The 23311-nt window shown below is 41.2% G+C and overlaps 1 protein-coding gene across 3 annotated transcripts in view; it reads right to left on the bottom strand.

The window, feature by feature from the left end:
- Nucleotides 1-15630, bottom strand: part of REEP3 (receptor accessory protein 3) — a 163390-nt gene extending 147760 nt beyond the window's left edge. The window contains exon 1 of one of the 3 annotated variants that reach the window (XM_056529797.1): nucleotides 15549-15630. In XM_056529797.1, coding sequence (XP_056385772.1) covers nucleotides 15549-15571 — 23 coding nt within the window. In that variant the 5' untranslated portion in view covers nucleotides 15572-15630. The other 2 variants (XM_056529798.1, XM_056529796.1) reach the window with 2 other exon arrangements.
- Between the last annotated feature and the right edge of the window lie 7681 nt (nucleotides 15631-23311).

The following is a 23311-nucleotide window of genomic DNA, read 5'->3' on the forward strand; positions in this document are numbered from 1 at the left end:
AATGCGTTATTGATCCCCTGAGGCTCCCTTATCTGCTCTTTGATTTTCCGTACTTATTTGCGATCCGAGCATATTTGCTGGATCCGACTCTAATATCCAATCCACAACCTTTGAGCCGTAGCCTCCCTCATTAATCCACGGGAGCCAATACTTATTGTGCACTATTTATTTAACTCTTCCCCTGGCAGACAAGCATAGCCCCCGTTTTTCTCTCTCAGCACTTTTTGGATTCATGTTTACTACTATATATGTATTCTTTTAAATTATCTTAAATGTCTTGTCATTTTTTCATGTTAATAAAGTATACTTTGTGGTATTTATGTCCTGTTTGACGCCTTTTTCTTTATGAATTATTCTATGTCTTGTGGCGTAGGACCTACTGTGTGGGAATTTTTTCTTTTGGTACCTCTTTCTGTATAATGTATAGATGCGGCGGCCGCTCTTCTATTGTTCCCTGCAATCACGTATATATATACACACATATTCATATGTTCCGCAGAGAGCTGTGATTGGCCAGATGGTTCCAGACAATCACAGCTCTCTGTGGGAAATATGAATAGGTGTATATATACGTCAGTGCAGGGGACCATAGAAGAGTGGCCGCTGCATCTATAAATTATACAGGAGGATCACAGCGGATGTCAGTAGTGATACTCGCTGTGATCTGTTCTTAACTACAAGTACTACTACTCCCAACATGAAGTACACTCTGCTCCATGCTGGGAACTGTAGTATCTGCATTAATAGACAGATGGCATCATGTGTCAGAAATTACACTCGCTGCGATCGGTCTATTAATGCAGGTACTACAGCTCCCAGCATGGAGCAGAGTGTGCGGGAGTAGTAGTACCTGCAGGTAAGAACAGATCACAGCGGGTATCACTACTGACACTGTGATCGTCCTGTCTATAGCAGAGATGCAGAGTGACTGTATACAGCGCTCGCATCTCTGCTCTGTACTCAGCTGTGATTGGCTGCAACCATCTGGCCAATCACCACTCATGGCGGGAAATATGAATGAATGATGTGAATTTCTATTCACATCACTGGCCGGAGTACAGAGCAGAGATGTGAGCGCTGTATAGAGCCGCATCTCTGCTATATTATGGACGATCGCATTGGGTGTCAGACTGACACCCGGGGCGATATGTCTATTATAACAAGTACTACTACTCCCATCATGGAACAGTGTGTTCCATGCTGGGAGTAGTAGTACTACATAAAAAATGTTTTAAAAAAAAGAGAAAAAAAAAGTTAAACACACACACACTTTATAAAAAAAAGATTAAAATTTTGTTGTAAAAAAAAAAAAATTTAGTTAATTACATTTATTTTACATTTTTTTTTTTTTTTTTTTTTGTACCCAACTAATTTTGTACAAAAAACGCCAAAGGGGCCAAAAAAAGGCAAAGATAAAAAACGCCTGAAGAAAACCCAAAACGCAGGGAAAAACAGTGGCAGTTTTTCTGACGTTTTTAAGCCAAAAAAAACCCAGAGCAAAAACCTCAGTGGAGTTCTAGCCTAAAACAGTATGTGAAAGATCAAGTGAGGATCTGCCATGTAGATCTCCCAAAACTCAGAGCATAGCTTTCTTTGCTAGGTAGATAATAAAATATTAAAGTGAGGTTTTAAATTGTGCAGAAGTGGACAAATTACAGTCGGCTTCACACAAAAAATTTGGACCAATATAGGAGTCAAATCGGATTTGTTCTTAAGTAGCCATAAAACAGGAACCATTAAAAAAAAAAACAACATAAAAATGATTGAACTGCAGCAAACTTCTATTTGTCAACCACTTCCCACGATCCCCTCCTTTACAGACAGAAATGTTAACATTATAGGAGAAACATTGTAGCTTCTATTGCAATTCTCCAATATTATACATTTGGCTTCCAACCAGAGATTAACTAGAAGACTTTGGCAATGACTTTTAGAGCGCACGTGCACCATAGAAAGAATTCGGAGGCTATGAGGATAATTATCACTTTGACTGTTCTCAGAAGAATGTTATCTTATCACACAACAATTATTCCAATTATGAAGCGGTCATCCATAAAACCGATCATAGATATAAGACAAGGCCATGACATTTTTACAAGTGTCACCAACTTAAAGCGATTTTCCGCAATGTAAAAAAAGAAAAGACATGTAAAAAAAGAAAGAGAAAAATTCATTGGAGGTACATGAGGTAGAAAGATCAATAATAACATAAACTAAGTGGTCCTAACACAATGTTAATGGACTTATTTACCCCTGATCCACCTTGGGACCCAGAAATTAAGCCCCCAGACCCCAACAATGCCATCTTCCCACACTGTATAAATATAGTCCCACAGAGTTGATTAAAGAATATCTGCTATCAAATATCTGTTCCTTACATCTAAAGAGGTTGAATTTGCTGCAAGTACATGGATTTTATTGGACCCCAATCAGATGTACTGGAGAGCTCCAGAAATGACTGCCTTAAAGGGGTACTCCTGTGGAAATGGTTTTCTTTTTGGAACACAGAGCTCTCTGCTGACATCACGAGCACAGTGCTCTCTGCTGACATCTCTGTCCATTTTAAGAACTGTCCAGAGTAGGAATTAATTCCCATAGCAAACATATGCTGCTCTGGACAGTTCCTAAAATGGACAGAGATGTCAGCAGAGAGCACCGTGCTGGTGAGGTCAGCAGAGAACACTGTGTTAAAAAAAAGAATTTCCTCTGTAGTAGGATGTTTTCCACCGGAGTACCCCTTTAAATCTGACACTTGAGAATGGGCTACACTGTAACCTCAAAAAGTCGCAGTGTATTCCTGCTCTAAGTAAGGGTTAACACTCGTACTTCCAAGGTGGGAAAATCCACTGTGAAAACTTTACACTCCAAATTTCTGCTTTCTGTTTTCTGGGTGTATTGTGATTTTGGTTGCACAGTTTTATATGTTCATGTTGTGAAATTTAGCATTGAAGTCAACAACAGTTATTTTACTTGTCTATGTTGTAGGAAAATCACTATTGCAGCATATTTTTATGCTTCGTGTGAACATAGCCTTAGGCTAAGTTTCCACTTGGGTTTTTTTCTGGCAATTTTTAGATATTTGCCACTGCAGTTTTTGAGCCAAAGCCAGAAATGTATTTAAAAAGGAACAGGGCATATAAAGGAAGGACTTATACTTCTCCTCCCTTATGGATCCACTTCTGACTTTGTCTCAAAAACTGCAGTGGCAGATATCCAAAAATTGCCTTAGCCTTAGGTTGTAACTCCACACAACTTTTGTATCTGAAAAAGTCACAAAAACTGCACCCATCATTTGCACTCCCAAGGTGTTTTTTTTTTTTTTTTCCCTCACAATTAGGGTACGTTCACACGGGCGGATTTTTTTGCGGATTTTCCGCATGCGTATTTGAAAGGGGGTGGGCTCTTCTTTGCTGTCCGCAGCAGATTTTCCGCGGCGGAATTTACACTGCAGAATTTACGCTGCGGAAAATCCACCGCAAGCTCCATTGAAGTCAGTAGGGACTGCGGCGATTTTCCGCAGCGTAAATTCCACCGTTGGAAAATCTGCTGCGGACAGCTGAGAAGAGCCCGCCCACTTTCAAATACGCAGCGGAAAACCCGCAAAAAAATCCGCTTGTGTGAACGTACCCTAAGTGGGTTTTAGTATATACGTTTTTCCTTGTCTTTTTATTTATTTTTTATTTTTTTTCCATGTGACCCATCAGGTCACTCAAGGATTTCTACTGAAATTTATCACGGATTTTGTCATTTCAGTTGAAGCCAACAGGGAAAACACAACAATTTGCTCCTAATTAATTGTTTTGCAGCGTGGAGGTTGAGAATTTTTAAGTTACATCGAATGTGTTCTGTACACGTACGTCCACTATTATATACAGGTCTAACTTCAAAACAAACTTTGTAATATTTGACCTTAAAAATACAGATCAAAAAACATAAGCAGCAAAGCCTGTTATTGGACGAGTATCTTCCCACCCAAATCTGCAGCAGGCCCCGCCACAATAGTGCTGCTGGGAGTTGTAGTTTCAGAACAGCCAGAAAGTCAAAGTTTGGTGGAAAGAGACAGAAATGACAACTGCAAACCAAAATCACCGCACGTCAATGATTCCCATTGGTTCGGGTTATCCAGCTATTACTTAACTAGAACACCATGCTGGGAGTTGTAGTTCCACCACAGCCATAGGATGGAGCCCGTTAAGATTGTCATAAACAAAACTTATACAGTCATAAAGAACAGTGTTCCCCAACCTGTGGCTCTGGAGCTGTTGCAAAACTTTAACCCTCTTCCATTGTTTCAGGCATAATGGGAGTTGTAGTTTTGCAACAGCTGGCCAACAACACGTTGGCTGTCCGGGCATGCTGGGAGTTGTAGTTTTGCAACATCTGGAGGTCCGCAGGTTGGAGACCACTGATATAGAACATAGTCCCTTAAAGGGGTACTCCTGTGAAAAACTTTTTTTTTTTTTTAAATCAACTGGTGCTAGAAAGTTGAACAGATTTGTAAATTACTTCTATTAAAAAATCTTAATCCTTCCAATACATTTTATTGGCTGTATACTACAGAGGAAATACTTTTCTTTTTGGATTTCTCTGATGTCACGACCACAGTGCTCTCTGCTGACCTCTACTATCCATTTTAGGAACTGTACAGAGCAGCATATGTTCGCTATGGGGATTTTCTCCTGCTCTGGACAGTTCAAAAAATGGACAGCAGAGAGCACTGTGCTCGTGACATCAGAGAAATCCAAAAAGAAAAGCATTTCCTCTGTAGTATACAGCCCCTAAAAAGTACTGGAAGGATTAAGATTTTTTTAATAGAAGTAATTTACAAATCTGTTTCACTTTCTGGCACCAGTTGATTTAAATAAAATAAAAAAATAAAGTTTTCCAAGGGAGTACCCCTTTTAGTTAACCAAAATCAATGCAAAAAGTTCAAAACCAGACTGCAAACCCCAACGCAACTTGAGGAACATGATATAACTTTCTCTCCAGCAATACTACAACTCCCATCGTGCTCATAGGTGTCTGCACATGAGGGGTGGCAGTTTTGCAACACAAGGGAAAGCCATACATTTAAAAAAAAAACAGATATAGAACATGTCACCATCAAGTCCAAAACCAAACTCCAAAACCAAGTGCAATGGGAGACACATGAAATAGCTTTCAAGACTTCTATGTCCTCCCCCGCTGTCCCAAAACTTGTGCCACTCTTTCCCATGATGGGAATTGTAGTTTTGCAACAGCTGGAGAGCCACAGGTTTGGGGACACTGGCTTGCGAACATCTGATCCCCCAATTCTAGTAGGTCAGTATTAATCTTCATTCTCATACAAGGTGACACAAGACAGATACAGAACCAAAATCCATAAAGGCCCATTCACACTGAGCAATCTGATCATCAGCCAATGCAATGATAATAAAATATCATAAGGAAATGTCTAGAACCTTTTACATGTTCATATATTGTCTATTTATGTAGACAAATGTATCAATAGATTGTGTATAAACAGGCGATACTATGTAGATAATGGTCAATCACCATGGAGATAAGGGATCTATAGATAGAATAGGATGTGCCATATAGCAGAACCCACAGATAATAAGGCCAGAATACAATCCCCGGGATGGATGACTTACACGACGGCCTTACAGATGATCCACGACACCATCTTGCTGGCACCGCCCGGGATCTAACCTGGCACAGGCTGCTCCTCCCGTCAGCGGGCACTGCAGGGTCCCCGGGTACACGGCGGGATCAGGCCCCTCGCACGGTGTCTTGTTGTTGCCGTGCGTCCACGATCCCGTGAAACTATCGCTACGTCACTCGCCCCACTCCCGAATTCTCGGGCTCGAAAGCGGAGGAAAAAAAATGGGAACCGAATAAGCCCCGCCCCTCTGCGTCCTTCTCTGCTCCCTGATTGGCTGCTGGAGGAATTCTTGGCCCGCTGCCCGGCAGCGCAGAGAGGGAGGGGGAGGAGGAGGAGGGTGTGCGGAGGTGACCGGACCTGGGAGCTGGGATACGGCTGCGGTAACGTGAGATTCAGCTCCGCCATTCACCATCACAGCTCTGTCAGTGTGTGAGCCGCGGGGACGCGATCACCGATATTGTGACGTCATCGCGCCTGCCTGGAGATTCCGTCTCCGCGGCTCACACACTGCGGGGAGAGGGAACGTGGATGAGGTGAGTATTATTGTTTGTTCTTTTACTATGGGTCATTATAATAACAAGGGGCCTTATAAAAACAGAGGGCCTTATAACATCAGGGGTAATATTATAACATAACATCAGGGGTAGTATTATAGCATCAGGGGCCTTATAACATCAGGGGGCATTATAACATCAGGGGTAGTATTATAACATCAGGGGTATTATAACATCAGGGGCCTTATAACATCAGGGGTAGTATTATAACATCAGGGGTATTATAACATCAGGGGTATTATAACATTTATTTATTTATATAGCGCCTACAGATTCCGCAGATTCCATCAGGGACATTATAAAATCAGGGTTCATTATAACATCAGGGGACATTATAACATCAGGGGTAGTATTATAACATCAGGGGGCATTATAACATCAGGGGTAGTATTATAACATCAGGGGTAGTATTATAACATCAGGGGACATTATAACATCAGGGGGCATTATAACATCAGGGGTAGTATTATAACATCAGGGGTAGTATTATAACATCAGGGGACATTATAACATCAGGGGTAGTATTATAACATCAGGGGGCATTATAACATCAGGGGTAGTATTATAACATCAGGGGACATTATAACATCAGGGGTAGTATTATAACATCAGGGGTAGTATTATAACATCAGGGGGCATTATAACATCAGGGGTAGTATTATAACATCAGGGGTAGTATTATCACATCAGGGGGCATTATAACATCAGGGCAAGTATTATAACATCAGGGGGCATTAAAACATCAGAGGTAGTATTATAACATCAGGGGGCATTATAACATAACATCAGGGGTATTATAACATTTATTTATTTATATAGCGCCTACAGATTCCGCAGATTCCATCAGGGACATTATAACACCAGGGGGCATTATAACATCAGGGGACATTATAACATCAGGGGGCATTATAACATCAGGGGGCATTATAACATCAGGGGACATTATAACATCAGGGGGCATTATAACATCAGGGGGCATTATAACATCAGGGGTAGTATTATAACATCAGGGGACAGTATTATAACATCAGGGGAAGTATTATAACATCAGGGGGCATTATAACATCGGGGGGCGTATTATTACATCAGGGGGCGTATTATAACATCAGGGGGCATTATCACATCAGGGGTAGTATTATCACATCAGGGGTAGTATTATCACATCAGGGGTAGTATTATCACATCAGGGGTAGTATTATCACATCAGGGAGCGCATTATAACATCAGGGGGCGTATTATAACATCAGGGGGCATATTATCACATCAGGGGTAGTATTATCACATCAGGGGTAGTATTATAACATCAGGGGTAGTATTATAACATCAGGGGGCATTATAACATCAGGGGGCAGTATAACATCAGGGGGCATTATAACATTTATTTTATTTATTTATATAGCGCCTACAGATTCCGCAGATTCCATCAGGGGCATTATAACATCAGGGGGGGTATTTACCCTATAGCCCTTGATAAAGCCACTGTCTGTGGTGAAGCGTTAGGGGGGTCTCTAGAGCCGCTGCAGAGCCTGGGCCCCGTACAGGAGATCACAGGGTTCAGCTTCAACAATTCAGTGGATGGAAAATTAAGGGTTCTTGTGATCATGTGGTGATCAATTGTATATGATAGTGTCAATTTAACCCTCCATCAATCGTATATTGGCAACAAAAAAAAAATGCTACTTTGTAGGTAGCCCATGGCTGAGGGTGATGGTGCAGTATTCTACCATAGCAATGGATTAAAGTTTTGGTGGGAGTGCTTTTTCAAAGTCCCTGCTGTAGCTCCTGTTGGAATTAAACTAGGTGGAATACATGGAACACTATCACAACATGTAATTAAAGGGGAAATCCGGTGGAAACAAGTGTAAAACAAATGTTTTAAAATCAACTGGTGCCAGAAAGTGACACAGATTTGTAAATTATTTTTATTTAAAAATCTGAAGCCTTCCAGTACTTATCAGTTGCTGTATACTACAGAGAGATTTGTGAAGTTCTTTCCAGTCTGACAACAGTGCTCTCTGCTGACACCTTTGTCCATGTCAGGAACTGTCCTGATTAGAAGCAAATCCCCATAGAAACCCTGTCCTGCTCTGGACAATTCCTGACACAGACAGAGAGCACTGTGGTCAGACTGGAAAGTACTTCACAAATGTCTCTGTAGTATACAGCAGCTGATAAGTACTAGATGGGTTAAGATTTTTTAATAGAAGTAATTTACAAATCTGTTTAATTTTATGGCACCAGTTGATTTGAAAACTTTTTTTCCACCGGAGTTCCACTTTAAATTACATTATATAGTGCTAAAAGGGGTATTCCATATTTGGTAAATACATGTTATTTTTGTATAATATAATAATGTTATTCTTTTTTATATATATAAATATATATAGATGTATAATTGTATAAGACCTGTTTGTTGTCATCATTTGTTTACTCCTGTTGGATAGAAATCTGTCATGACTCATGTCTCTGTATCAGAGCTGTCAGAGTACCTGTGTGATCACCACATGACAGGATAGATTTGTATCTCCAAGTAAATAATAACAATTCCTATTGCCTGACTGCAAGCAGAGATCTTAAATACCTTGAGGGATTGATAGTGAAAACATATATAAATATTATATAACTTTTTATTATGCAAATAAAAAGAAATGTGCTGCTCCGATGGTGGCAGTCCCAGATCCTGAGCACGTCCGGCTTACATCTCGACACATAGAAACTGCCCACTCAGCTAAACACTGGGCAAGGGAAGACCGGCCTCAGCATCTCCTATGAGTGGAAACATAAACAGTAGGAACTCAACAGCGGGGACCGGCACCATCAGAATGGCACATGCTAAAGATTGATGGCAGGTGAGCAAATTTTGTTTTATTTCTAACATTTGAATATAAAAATATTTTTTTGCCAACCCCTTTTAAATATCAGCAGATCATTGAACTATCTCCTACACTGCACTGTAATTAAGGAGTAACCATTGTTTTATTTTTCCCATAAATCATAAATACAAGTGGTAATAAGAAAATGTGATATTCATTCTAATACATTTCAGGATACTCTACCTGCATAAATCATTCTCTTATAATTCACTGATGAATGTAAAAGGTAGAGATGAAGATTGCTGAGGAAGCAGTTACAGCTACTGCCCATAGAAATCTATGGAGAGGATAGATGGTAGAGCTGGGATTCAGCCGGATCTCCTTGGATTCCGTGAATCAGTTGTACAATCACAATCGGTTCACCAAAGTGTGGAGAAGCAGTGAGGAAGGAGACACCATAGTGATGTCAGAATACTGTCTCCTTCCCCTCATAATCCTTTTGCTGGCCCCTGTCATATCATAGCTGGCCCCTGTCATATCATAGCTGGCCCCTGTCAGATCATAGCTGGCCCCTGTCAGAGGCCTCAATTATTTTCCAGCACTGCTTTAAGCCTCTTGGACATTGAGTTCACCAGAGCTTCACAGGTTGCCACTGGAGTACTAGTCCACTCCTCCATGACATCACAGAGCTGGTGGATGTTAGAGACCTTTCACTCCCTCCCCTTCCATTTCAGGATGTCCCACAGTTGCTCAATAGGGTTTAGGTCTGGACCCATGCTTGGCCAGTCCATCACCTGTTTGAGGTAATTATCATGTTGGAATCCTGCCCTGTGGCCCAGTCTCCGAAGGGAGGAGATCATGCTCTGTCAAAGTACATGTTAGCATTCATGGTTCCCTCAGCACTCATGCAGGCCCAGACCATGACATTTCCACCATCATGCTTGACTGTTGGCAAGACACACTTGTCTTTGTACTGCTCATCTGGTTGTCCCACACATGTGTGACACCACCTGAACTAAATAAGTTTTCCTGAGTCTCATCGGACCACAGGACATGGGTCCAATAAGTCATCTACTTAGTCTGCTTGTCTTCAACAAACTGTTTGTGGACTTTCTTCTGCATCATCCTCAGCAGAGGCTTCCTTCTGGGACGACAGCCATACAGACCAATTTGATGCAGTGTCTGGCATATGGTCTGAGTGCTCCGGGCTGATCTCTCTTCTCTTCAACCTCTGCATCAATGCTGACATCACTCATATGTCTATTTCCCAAAGACAACCTCTGGATATGACGCTGAACACGTGCACTCAACTTCTTTGGTCGACCATAGCGAGGCCTCTACTGAGTGGAGTCTATCTTGTGAAACCACTATATGGTCTTGTCCACCATGCTGCAGCTTAGTTTAAGGGTCTTAGCAATCTTCTTATAGGCTGGGCCATCTTTATTTAGAGCAACAATTCTGTTTCTGATTCTCAGAGAGTTCTTTGCCATGAGGTGCCATGTTGAACTTCCAGTGACCAGTGAAAGCGATAACGCCAAGTCATCTGCTCTTTATTCACACCTGAGACAAGTCACATGACACCTGAGAAGGAAAATGGCTAATGGACCCAATTTGGACATTTTCACTTAGGGGTGTACTCACTTTTGTTGCCAAGGTTTATACATTAATGGCTGTGTGTTGAGTTATTTTGAGGGGACACAACATTAAACACTGTTATACAGGCTGTGCACTGACTACTTTACATTGTAGCAGAGGGTCATTTCTTCAGTGTTGTCACATGAAGAAATATAATAAAATATTTACAAAAATGTGAGGGGTGAACTCGTATGCAAAATACTATATATAAGGGAGACAGAGTAGGAGCTCTGTGTGCTATGTATTTTAAACATTATTGTCCACCCACTCTGGGGCTGAACACAGGGAAAACTGACAATTGGAGATAAAGCCTGCAGATGGGGAAAACTGCTGATAAATGCAGAATACAAGTCATGGCCAGGCATACTGCTATTCTTGTATACAAATGGGGACTTACCCTGAAATATTCACCTGAAATTTTAGTTACTCTAAAATACACTCTTCTTTGATGACCATCAACACTTTCTTCTGGAGAAAAACATACTTCTGTAATATGACAATGCTGGTTGGCACAATGCCACAGAAATCCAGCTTGGTTACCATAGGCACCATGGCTTGTCACTAGGCAGCCCCATAAACTAGTTAGGATGTTGCAAGTAAGATAAGGGTTTGCTGATATTCACTGTTCATTAGATACTGGGTTACTGCAGCAATTAATCCCATCCAGTCAAATATTCATTGTGCTCACACTTTACCAAGACCAATAAAAACTTTAAATATTTAAACTCCTCCCCATCCATTTCTCTCATCCTGCTCTGTAATGATTTGGGGAAACAACGTCAAAACAGCTGTCTACAGATGGGTAATGTTCTCTTCTGGGGGAGTTTCCAGCTTGGATTATGAAATCCCAGTCATGTTCTAAGGCTTTTTAAAGGAGTCAAACACTGACTCGAGGGGAAATCTTCCTCCAGGTGGCATCAGAGAGCAGATTCGTTCCAGAATTCCCACAGGAGCATGAATAACCAATAAGTCTCCACAAATCTTCATGGTACTCCCCTCAAGGAGAAACATTACCCCTTTAGTCCCACAATAATAAGCCTCTTTGCAGCCTGCCAGGAGCCTGCTCTGTACTGCAGGCTGGGGCAAGAGCCCCAAAATAGCTGTGTATAAATGGGTAAGTACCCCTTCTGGCTTGGCTTGGTAACTTCAAAGTCATGTTCTACGGGTTCTTTAAGGAGTCAAACACTGACTTGGAGGTAAAGCTTTATCTGTCTTATGGTGCTCTCCTTAAGGAGAGACATTACCCCTTGGGTCACATTGGAAATCCTTTACAAATAGAGGACCCTTCTTGATCAATCTACCAAGGCCATATAGAGGGTCACGGTCTACAAACATTGAGAAGATTGCTATTTTTTCCATACAGAATATGTCAGACAGAGGCCAATGTCTTCACTCCAACGTAAAGCCAATATAGTAAAAATAGAATAAGCACTTACATTGATGTGATACAAGGTGCTCAACTCCAAGTGCAGTTGTGCACCTACATTGGAGTGGAGGACCCGCACCTATGGATCACAATGTGGTTTCACTGCTGTGGTTAATGTAAACAATGGCATTAGCTAACCCTCAAAACTGATGTAAAATTGAGACATTAGCCAGTATATCCTTATATGAAGGACACACTTGAGCCTGCACACCAACGCCAAGGTTTCTCAAATGATGCGGGTCCTATCAACTAACCTACCTGGCCAGATAAATAAAACCAGGAACCGATATACGGCAGCCATAGTCCTGACTTGCAGATTGCTCCTCAGTCACCTCCAGTGTGAATATAGACACACATACAATGGGAGGGAGTAAAGCCCCACCCTGGTTGGTTCATTTATATCAGGCCTCACAGGTGAAACCCTAATGCTACCCAGCAAGATAAAAGGGTGCATTAGTATAAGCCCTAAGCAATGACATATCGGCTTATATTTGCATGAACATGGTTATAGCAGGAAAACTCAACCCCAAGTGCAGTTGTGCACCTTTGCTGGGGCAGAGGTCCATTGCTAAGGGCGATCCCCAGAAAAAATTGCATACAATGGAGGATGCCTGCAAACGGGCACAAGTACCACAATGGCATCCTGACATTTATTAAAAATAGAATAAGGGCTCGTTCACACGAGCGTCTGCCCCCCGTAAATTTTTGCCCGTTATACAATCCCTTCAATACTTTTGCAAATGGTTGCAAACTGCTGTAAAAAGATCCCATTTATTTCAATGGGATTTTTTACTGTCCTTTGTCACCTGTTTGCAGACATTTGCTTCCTATTCCTTTTTTTATTTTGCTGGAGAAAAGACGTTGCATGCAGTATTTTTTCTCCATCCCCAAAAAAAAAAAAAAAGGAACAAAAACGAATATAACAAATTTAACATTGAGGTCTATGGGAAAGGGATGAGCCTTTAATGCCATCCGTTTTGATCCGTTTTTACTTCTGAGCATGGTCAGAACAAAAAACATTTGTTTTTGTTTATTAACTGAACAATAACGGATCCAAACGGATGCATACGGATAACATCCGTTTGCATCCGTTTACTTCAGTTTGTTTGTCTGTTAAAAGAAAGGTCGGTAAACCTCAATAGCGGGAGAAAAGCAGGACAGAAGACAACGGCAGTGGGAACCTAGCGAAGTATAAATCAGTTAAAAGATACTTCATCATTTTACTTGAATCATTTTCCTACTTATAGGGTTTAGAAAAATTAACATAGCTAGCAGCCAGTAGTTATACAGTGATCCCTCAACTTACAATGGCCTCAAAATACAATAGTTTCAACATACAATGGTCTTTTCTGGACCATCGTAAGTTGAAACCAGACTCAACATACAATGCTACGGACAGTCCAGATCTGTGAAAAGTCTCAATGGCTGGAAGAACTGCTGGAAGTGAATGGGCATTCACTGGTAAAACCCCTGTATTACTGAAGCGTATGCACTGACTGGTGTCTGATAGCGCCCCCTACAGTACAGAGAGGTATTACATGTTCTGTACACTTTACCTGTACCAGGGTTAGCTGCTCCTCTGGACACAGGTAAGGGTGACTCCATGTTACTTGTTAGGACATTGCGTGTACTGTACAGGACCCTGAAGAAGCTCCTGTCTTCTACATAGTCCAGTGTTTCCCAAGCAGGGTGCCCCCAGCTGTTGCAAAATTACAACTCCCAGCATGCCCGGACAGCCTTTGGCTGTCCGGGCAAGCTGGGAGTTGTAGTTTTGCAACAGCTGGAGGCTCCCTGCTTGGGAAACACTGACATAGACAGTGATTTACAGCTCCCAGCAGATCTTTCCTACTTTTATATGTATGGACTTGCTTTATCTATATTAGTTATCTACTTATTTTTCTTTAATTCTCACTTTTTCCTATTTTTTGGATGACATTTTGGTGCCCTTAGAACCAATTACCAGGTTTCCATAGAGTTCTGGTCTCAACATACAATGGTTTCAACATACAATGGTCGTCCCAGAACCAATCAATATTGTAACTTGAGGGACCACTGTAATAGTTATCAATGAAATGTTATGAAATATGATCTCTGAAATGTGATCTCTCCAAATGGATTTGACCCTTAGATATACATAAAATTGCATTGTTCACTTTCTGTTAAGGGTTTTGTTATTTTGGCAGTAATTCTGTTATCTGCATCTGCCATCAAACACACAGGATCCCCAATGAAAACCTGACTTTTGTCAAGGGCATGCCTTAAGATTTTTTTTGCATCAATTTGAATGGGAACTATCATAGCTGTAAAGGCTCTGTTATAAATAGAAGCCATGAGGTTAGTTCAAAGGCAACTTACCACAGGTTACATGATCCTACTTCTATTTTAAAGGGAGTCTGTCAGCAGTTTTGATAGAGCTAGATAGGTGAGGGTTAAAGAAGGTTAAACATACCTCAGCGAATGGGCATGCCAATTGCATCAATGGGGAAAACAAGTTTGCTGTAAGAGTAAGTGTCATTTGGTTGGTCTCATTCTGTACAGTGTCCGGGGCTCTCTGCACTTGACTTTTCTTTACTCTATGCTGCTATGAATAGCAACTGTACGAGAGATCTGCATTTAAAGGGGTACTCCGCCCCTAGACATCTTATCCCCTATACAAAGGATAGGGGATAATATGTCAGATCGCCGGGGTCCTGCTGCTGGATCTACCATGCAGCATCTACCTGTAGCGGCTTCCGGAACTGCTGGAGGTCCTCAGGCTGAGTCCATCTCGACCACCGGGACCGAAGATCGTGACATCACGACTCCGCCCCCGTGTGACGTCACACCCTGCCCAGCAACGGGACCCCAGCGATCTGACATCTTATCCCCTATCCTTTGGATAGGGGATAAGATGTCTAGGGGTGGAGTACCCCTTTAAAGGGACCACTTAGATGGCACATGTGATCAAAGGGAAGTAACACGACTGTTCACTAAAGTATGTGTAGACTTCTGCACCTATCTAGTGCTGCTGAACTGTATACCGACTAATGTTCAACTTGCAAATCGCATCCATAGGGGTTTTCAAGAAGACAGAGCCGTAACATAGTTTATGCCATGAATACACCCATTTGTGGCATTTTTTTTTTATTTTGTGTTATTTTATGCAAGTGCCCTTTCATTGTGTTTCTCAAGAAAAAGTAAGACTACAGAAAAAGAGAAACCAGAGGAAAAAGAAAAGCCACAAGAGAAAAATGCCAACCCCCCCCCCCCCCCCAAAAAAAAAAAAAAAAAAAAGGGCCACAAACCAAAACTGTTTGTACGCAGTGCATTTTATATTTCACTAAAGACACACAAAATAAAACCACCCAAAAAATTACATTTTTGTACCACATCCAGCAATAAATCATCTCTTATTTCTAAAGCCTGATAAACAGTATTTTTTGATGCAGTTTGTTTTTGTAGCGCTACGACCTTGAAATTGTGCACCTCTCAGTTACCCCATGCTGCTATAAGAATTCATAGATTAGCATATAATACATTTCAAGAGAATTTGTTTTGTTCTATATCATCTATGAAGATGTGAAGATGATGGGGGATATTTATCAAATCCTGTGTAGAGGAAGAGTGGTGCAGTTGCCCATAGCAACCAATCAGATTGCTTCTTTCATTTTCCACAGGCCTCTAAAGAGGCCTGTGGAAAATGAAAGCAGCGATCTGATTGGTTGCTATGGGCAACTGCACCACTCTTCCTCTGCACAGGTTTTGATAAATCTCCCCCCATATGTTTAGAATGTCCTTCACTTTTCATATTTGCTCTTGTTAGGCAATATGGATTAAGATAACAAGAATTACAGGGGTTATACAAGGAAAAAATGATCAAAACCACTTATATACAGTGGTCCCTCAAGTTACAATATTAATTGGTTCCAGGACGATCATTGTATGTTGAAACCATTGTATGGTGAGACCATAACTCTATGGAAACCTGGTAATTGGTTCTGAAGCCACCAAAATGTCATCCAAAAATAGGAAAAAGTGAGGATTAAAGATAAATAAGTAGATAACTAATATAGATAAAGCAAATCCTTACATATAAAAGTAAGAAGGATCTGCTGGGAGCTGTAAATCACTGTCTATTTCAGTGTTTCCCAACCAGGGTGCCTCCAGCTGTTTCAAAACTACAACTCCCAGCATGCCCGGACAGCCAAAGGCTGTCCGGACATGCTGGGAGTTGTAGTTTTGCAACAGCTGGCGGCAACCTCTTTGGGAAACACTGGTCTATGTAGAAGACAGAAGCTTCTTCAGGGTCCTGTACAGAACACACAATGTCCTAAAACAAAAAAAAGGAAAATGGAGTCCCCCTCATCTGATGACCAAAGGAGAAGCTAACCTTGGCACAGGTAAAGAGTACAGAACATGTAATACCTCCCTGTACTGTAGGGGGCGCTACCAGACACCAGTCAGTGCATGCACAGGGGTTTTACCAGTGAAATATCCATTCTGATTGGTCTGTTCTTCCAGCCATTGACACGTTTTGCAGATTCCAAAGCATTGTATGTTGAGTCTGGTTTCAAGTTACAACGGTCCAGAATAGACCATTGTATGTTGAAACTATTGTATGTTGAGGCCATTGTAAGTTGAGGGATCACTGTATCTGTTATATATGTATGATCTCTGGGGCCCCATTCAGTAGTGAGTATAGTGCGTGGATATTTCCATCGGTCTAATAGAAATGAACAGAGCAGGAGGAAGCATGCGTGAAGGTCAGAGCTGAACGCTAAGGCCTGGTGTACACCTAGTGGCTGCACTGCCATAAAAGAAAGAGGCACTAGCCTGTTGTAGAACATTAATACAGTACATAACATTTCCTCCCTGAGAATGCTCAACGGTCATGGCTTTCACTTTGCATGTCTGCTCTGGCTTCTTCTAGTCAGGCCTGACCAGGGAGGAATGATGCAGACAGCACTAATCAATAACTGTTTGCATCATAAGGGAGGTGCTGGGTGGCTGGGCAGGGAGATGAGTGTTTTATTTCTTCAGCAAGTGTAGGGAGTCGGTGACAATTATGGTGCAGGCCAGCTGAGAGTTGTAGCCCTTTATCTGATGTGGCAGGGTGGTGTAGCGAACCCAATGTTCCGTACGACCCACTCACAATGTTTTGTCATGGAAGCTGTTTCCGTATGCAAAGTGCAGGAATGAGACCTCCGGACACTAGAATTCTGTTAACAACTTTAACAATTTTTCATAATCTTTATGTGCAAATCCAGCAAGATATAGTTGTTTTAATAAAGCTTGAAATTTAAAGCTTTTTAGCTAGAAGAATAGATATTTGTTCACTGTAGCTTTACTGAATTTAGCTATCTTGAGGTGCTTTGTAGCATGTGTACGTGGAATGACTAATGCAGATGTGAATGTTCCCTGATGAATATGTTCTCAGTCCAAGGTTACTGAAACCACTAATAAGATTCTTCAGATGTTGCCTTACTGTGGTGCAATATGTAGACTTCACTCACACAACTCTGGTCTGAGACACAGTACCCTGAAGAATGTGACAGGAAACATTCTCATGATGAGCCAAGCAGAACAAACCCGAAGCCAACAAGGAGATTATAATATTGCAGAGGTATCCTTGTACAGCCTTATCCTCTCTGGCGGAGACAACAAATTCCCTCTTGAAAATAAAGAACTTGAGCATGATATCCTCACAGTGTGGACAGGAACAGTGACTTGACAGGGTTTAACGTAGGTAGAAGACATGTGGCCTAGGTGTAAATATGCCGACATGGTTAGGAAATGTTGCTCTAGCAAAAGCCAGGCCGAGACCGGATCTAGAAGGTTTGGGTCCAACGTTTCTCCTGGGAGAGGGACATTGGACTAGGGACTTCTTCTGCAACCATAGGTTAAAAGAATCCTGTAAACAAAGCATAATTCTTCTATGTACAGTAAATGTGGTTTTGTTAACATTTTACATTGTAAAACCTCAGCGTATGCAATAAAGTGGCACTATGTACATAAATACTTTTAGAAATCCATCTCCAGTACCTCTTACACATTTATCCATTGTATGCAACCCATTCTAGTGCTCTTGTGCAGGTCTGCCTTGTTACTAATAGTAATACCAATGGCCTATATACATTTACCTACAGGAGTCTTTGTTGGTGTGTAAAATGGGTTGTCCTTCTTTTTTTTCACTACTAGCCTGACTATACCCTGAGGATTTATCTGTTTGGGGTAAGGCTGCTTTCACACTACCTCCGTTATAAGCGCCCGCAATAAAAACCCTGGAAATCATCCGTTAAACGGCTATTAGAAAATCCCATTATAGTCTATGGGCTTTTTCTAAATGCCGTTTTAACCTGTTATCGCCAGTTATTAATAACGGACATTATTTTGTGACGGGCGAATGAACGGAAGAAATAGTGCATGTACTATTTCTCCCGTCACAAAATAACGGCCATTATTAATAACGGGCGATAACGGATTAACACGGCATTTAGAAAAATCCCATAGACTATAATGGGATTTTCTATCGGCTGTTTAACGGCCGATTTCCAGGGTTTTTATAACAGGCGTTTATAACGGAGGTATTTTTATAGTGTGAAAGCAGGCTAAGCCTTTATCTCACACTCTGCTTATAAACTGTTTTACATTATGGAATTTCTATTTATGATTTCCCTTTTTCTGTGTTTTTTCTACAGCTGTGGCATCATCAGGCCTGGCTCTATATGAATGTTTACAGAACCCTATTGTGATTGTGGGGTTGTTCCAACTGTATTATTATGTTGTGATTACTACAGGCTGAACATTATGTAAATGTATGTATATATATATATATATATATATATATATATGTCCTTATACAAGCTGTTTGACAACTGTGCTTTTATGCCATATTATGCTATATTATGCAGTTTTTTACCCTACATCTACCTGACTAACACTGACTCATTTATGGGCGCCAACCCAACGTGGCTGTCAGAACCTGCAGGGTTAATGAGTTCTGACAGGTTCTTTGTTTATTTGGTTGCTGGGTTACACCCTGCTGTCTGGCTGGTCAGCTGACTGATTGAGCACCTGTGGCCTACCTATTTAACCCAGCAGTTGGCTCTCAGTCGGCACCTGTGAAACAGTCTTTTGACTTGTGTAGCTAGCGTGTGTTCCCTGTATCTTTTCTATTACCTGGCATCCTTGACTCCTGGTTTCCTACTCGACTTCCCTCTGGTTATAGCGATTTGGTATTTCTGTCCTCTCCTGACTTTGATGCGGTTTGTTGACTCTGACTTTTGTGTGTGTTTTTAGTTTTATTTTTTAAATTGCCTGTATCCCACTGGTCCCGGACTTTGACAGTTTCTTTGTATTTTATTGTGTTGACATTTACTCCCCTCACGTATTCAGGAAGGGACTGTCATCATGGTTACGGACCTATCGGTTAGGGCAGGTACGTAAGTAGGCAGGGATGGGGGAGCAGGTGAGATTAGAGTGCACTCCTTCCCTGCCCATGCGTGACAGTGACATTCAATTTTTGACAAAGACTGATAAGTCCATTTCATTTACCTGATATCTTCATATCATTCCATCGGTTGGACATTGCTGTCCTTATTACTGTCATATTGTATTTATCTTTGAAAACAACTATATTCTATAAACCATATTGTGGTTTCCTCTTATTCCCTAATGAGCCAGAGAACATATGGGTGAAACGCATTGGCAAGAGAGGTCTGCCCCAATTTTTTATATGTATGTAACATTGTGTTCTTATGTTTCCTCACCCCCTAGCCACACTTAGTAATAGGAGGTTCACATTTTGAGGTAGGGTAACTTTAGAATAGGCACTCATCTGTATCCTTTCCCTATCCCTATGGCATCTAGTGGTGCTGTCTTCTATTTTGTGTTCCAACATCAATATTATGTATTGTATATTTTATATTTCTCTTGAAGTAAAAGTTAAATTTTAACTATATTTTGAGCCTAATTGGTGATTTTCCTGTAACTTTGACCAATTTTAAAAATCACCAAGGGACTTACACATCAGGTAGGACCTGGGTACCCTTGATTTATCTCCAGACGTTGTGATACATTTATCCATTATGCAGAACATATTTTCTTTGAAACTTCATAGGGATAGCAGCTGGAACAGTTGTAATGGCACATTACATCAACACTTTGGCTATTTGGTTGTATCAGTAATTACACTGATACAATTGACTGGAGGTGGTGAAGGCCCCAGGTGTCCACAAACCGCTGCTTGCCAATCCAGACAGTTGGCGGCCATGGTTGACCAGTTGAGTACCCCTGACGTATCCTGTGGAAAGGTGATAAATATTTTGCATGGCATAATTACTTATGCTGAAGCATTATGTCAAAGAATGTCTGAAAGTGTGGTGTTTGCAAAAGTAGCGTGACAGTTCAAAGACGAAACCCGGAAGATATCAGGTCCATGGTGGAAGAAGAACAGTACAGTGATGTAGATCTGTTTAGAAAAGAATAATAATAATAACAGCACGTTTGTCCTCATTTACATATATGTATGTGGTACACATCTGATGTTATCAAATACCCCCTTAAATGGCCAATATCACCAAAACTATATTTTTAAAAACAAAAGAGCCATAGAAAATAAGTATATCTCTAAGGCTGCATTCACATCACGTTTTTATAGTACAGTTCCCGGATCAGGTTTTTGATGAAAAACGGATTCCTCAAAACCATACTAAACTGTATCAAAACGTGTGTACAAATTTTAACCCATATACGGTTAAAAACCGTATACGGTTTGACAAATTATGTCCGGTTGAATCCGTTTTATAAGAAAAAAATGTATACGTTTTCAACTTTTCACTCCATTATGAATAAAGTCCCCTGAGCAGGGACTTCCACTTACCAACTCCATTATTTGCGGCCGTGGCCCCGCACCGATCGCTTGAATGACGGCTCGCGTCATCGCTCTGCTCCCTAAGCTTTAGGGAGCAGAATTATGACGCGAGCCGTCATTCAAGCCGTCGCTGCGGGACCATGGCAGCAGCTAACGGAGCTGGTAAGTGGAAGTCGCCACTCAGGGGACTACTTGCCGGGCGGCCCAGGGAGGACTTTATAACTTAATATCTACACCATCATTGGGTGCACAAACGTCCCCCGGGGGTGGTGAGGATAATGATTTTAGTATGTATAACGCATTGCCAAGCATTATCTATGCTAAAATCTACTGATTGGTTCCCTTTAAGTTTGTGAATTCCCACAGGTTAGTGTAAATACTAGTCGGATATGTATTGTGGTGGCTTTAGTTTCTTGGCAGGCACAGGCGCTAAAAGCATATTTAATGGACATACATTTTTAAATCAGTATATATTGCATTTTCCTGCAGACTTGAATCAAGGTAATTCCTTCCTGGAAAATATATTAATGGAGTGGAAACAAAAGCAAACTTTCTGCAATTTACCTAATAAATTCCCTATTGAGGCCATCTGTGGAGTATGTGGTGGCTTTTGCCTTAGCAGAGTGATATGTATAAAAATATGTCTAAAAATAAAAACTAAAATATCAACCCACATATACAATTTTATTCTCACAAAAAAAGTATGGTATATTTGTATCTGTCCAGATCAGTAAACTGTGGAAAGAGCTAATGGTTTTTTAGAAGGGACAATAAATTGTGTATTTTAAAGTAATATGCTATCTTTCTTGAGGGCAGGCCCAATGGTTTACTAGGACAACCACTGTAAAATATACTGTGCTTTTTGTCTAATAACCATTTACCATATTTTTCGCCATATAAGACGCTCCGGCATATAAGACGCACCCCATTTTAAAGCATGAAAATCTAGAAAAGAAAGATTCTGAACCTTCAACCTGCGGACCTCCAGATGTTGCAAAACTACAGCCGTTGGCTGTCCGGGCATGCCAGGAGTTGTAGTTTTGCAACATCTGGAGGTCTGCAGGTTGAAGACCACTGGTATAGGAGGTAATACTCACGTGTCCCCGCCGCTCCAGACTCATCACCGCTGCCCTGGATGACGACCTCCATCCCTGTCGCCGCGTCCCCGGGGTGTCCCTGTCGCTCTGGAACATCTCTGCTGCCGGGTATCCTCGTTCTCCGTCGCTGCCATCACGTAGCTACGCACGCCGCTCCTATTGGATGATGGGACGGTGTGCACGACGAAGGAGAGCGCCGACCATGCAGGGGATCTCGGCAGACACCGAGGAGGCAGGTAAGGTCCCTTTCGGTGTCCCAAACAGCCCGAACAGCCTCTACATAGACAGTGATTTACAGCTCCAAGCAGCTCTTTCTTACTTTTATATATAAGGATTTGCTTTATCTATATTAGTTATCTACTTATTTTTGTTTAATCCTCACTTTTTCCTATTTTTGGATGACATTTTGGGGGCTTCAGAACCAATTATCAGGTTTACATGGTGAGTTATGGTCTCAACGGTCGTCCTGGAAACAATTAATATTGTAACTTGAGGGACCACTGTATATGGTGGCTACTCTATTTTTGGGGTACTCTACCCTTAGCACTGCTTGGGGGTTTGGGCACTATGGCTGACACAATATAGGAGTCACTGTGGCTAGCACTTTTTTTAGGGCACTGGCTGACACTATTTTGTGAGCATTGCATAGGGGGGTGTTGCCGTTAGAAGTAGGTGCATTTGTGACTGGCAGTTTTAGGGATCCCTTTTGGCTGACAGTGTATTGGTGTGTAGTGTCTGAAACTGTTAGGGCCTTGTTCAACGGCTATTTTTTTCCTATAGACATTAATATATAATGGGTGATACAGCACTTCCTACCTTCGGCGTAACAAGTAATTTGGGGACTCCGAAGCAAAAATGTTTCTTTCGGTCTGTGTTTTACTGTAATGTCCAGAAAAAATGCACAAAGTGAATAGAGATAAAACACATGGTGATGTCTCAGTAAACAGCTGATTAGCTTAGTAAAGTCACAGCACATAAATCATACACACAGGGATAATAGAGATGAAGTCACCCAAGATGTCATAAGGATAAGGCACACCATTATATCAGAGCACAGGAGTAGCAGACAAAAATGTTACCATTCACATGGTGACATCACTGTACAAATAAAATAAAAATGATGTCATCACAGAGGTCTTATCATATATGAATTTCCAGTTAGACGAAAATTTTAAGCACATTTTAGTAATATACATAGCGGTATACAGTAAAATGAATTATGTTGCCAACATAACCAATATGAACAAGGCTTTATTCGCAAGAATTACTATATATATATGTGTGTGTGTGT

Source organism: Hyla sarda, chromosome 7, assembly GCF_029499605.1.
Source record: "Hyla sarda isolate aHylSar1 chromosome 7, aHylSar1.hap1, whole genome shotgun sequence".
Lineage (NCBI taxonomy): Eukaryota > Metazoa > Chordata > Amphibia > Anura > Hylidae > Hyla > Hyla sarda.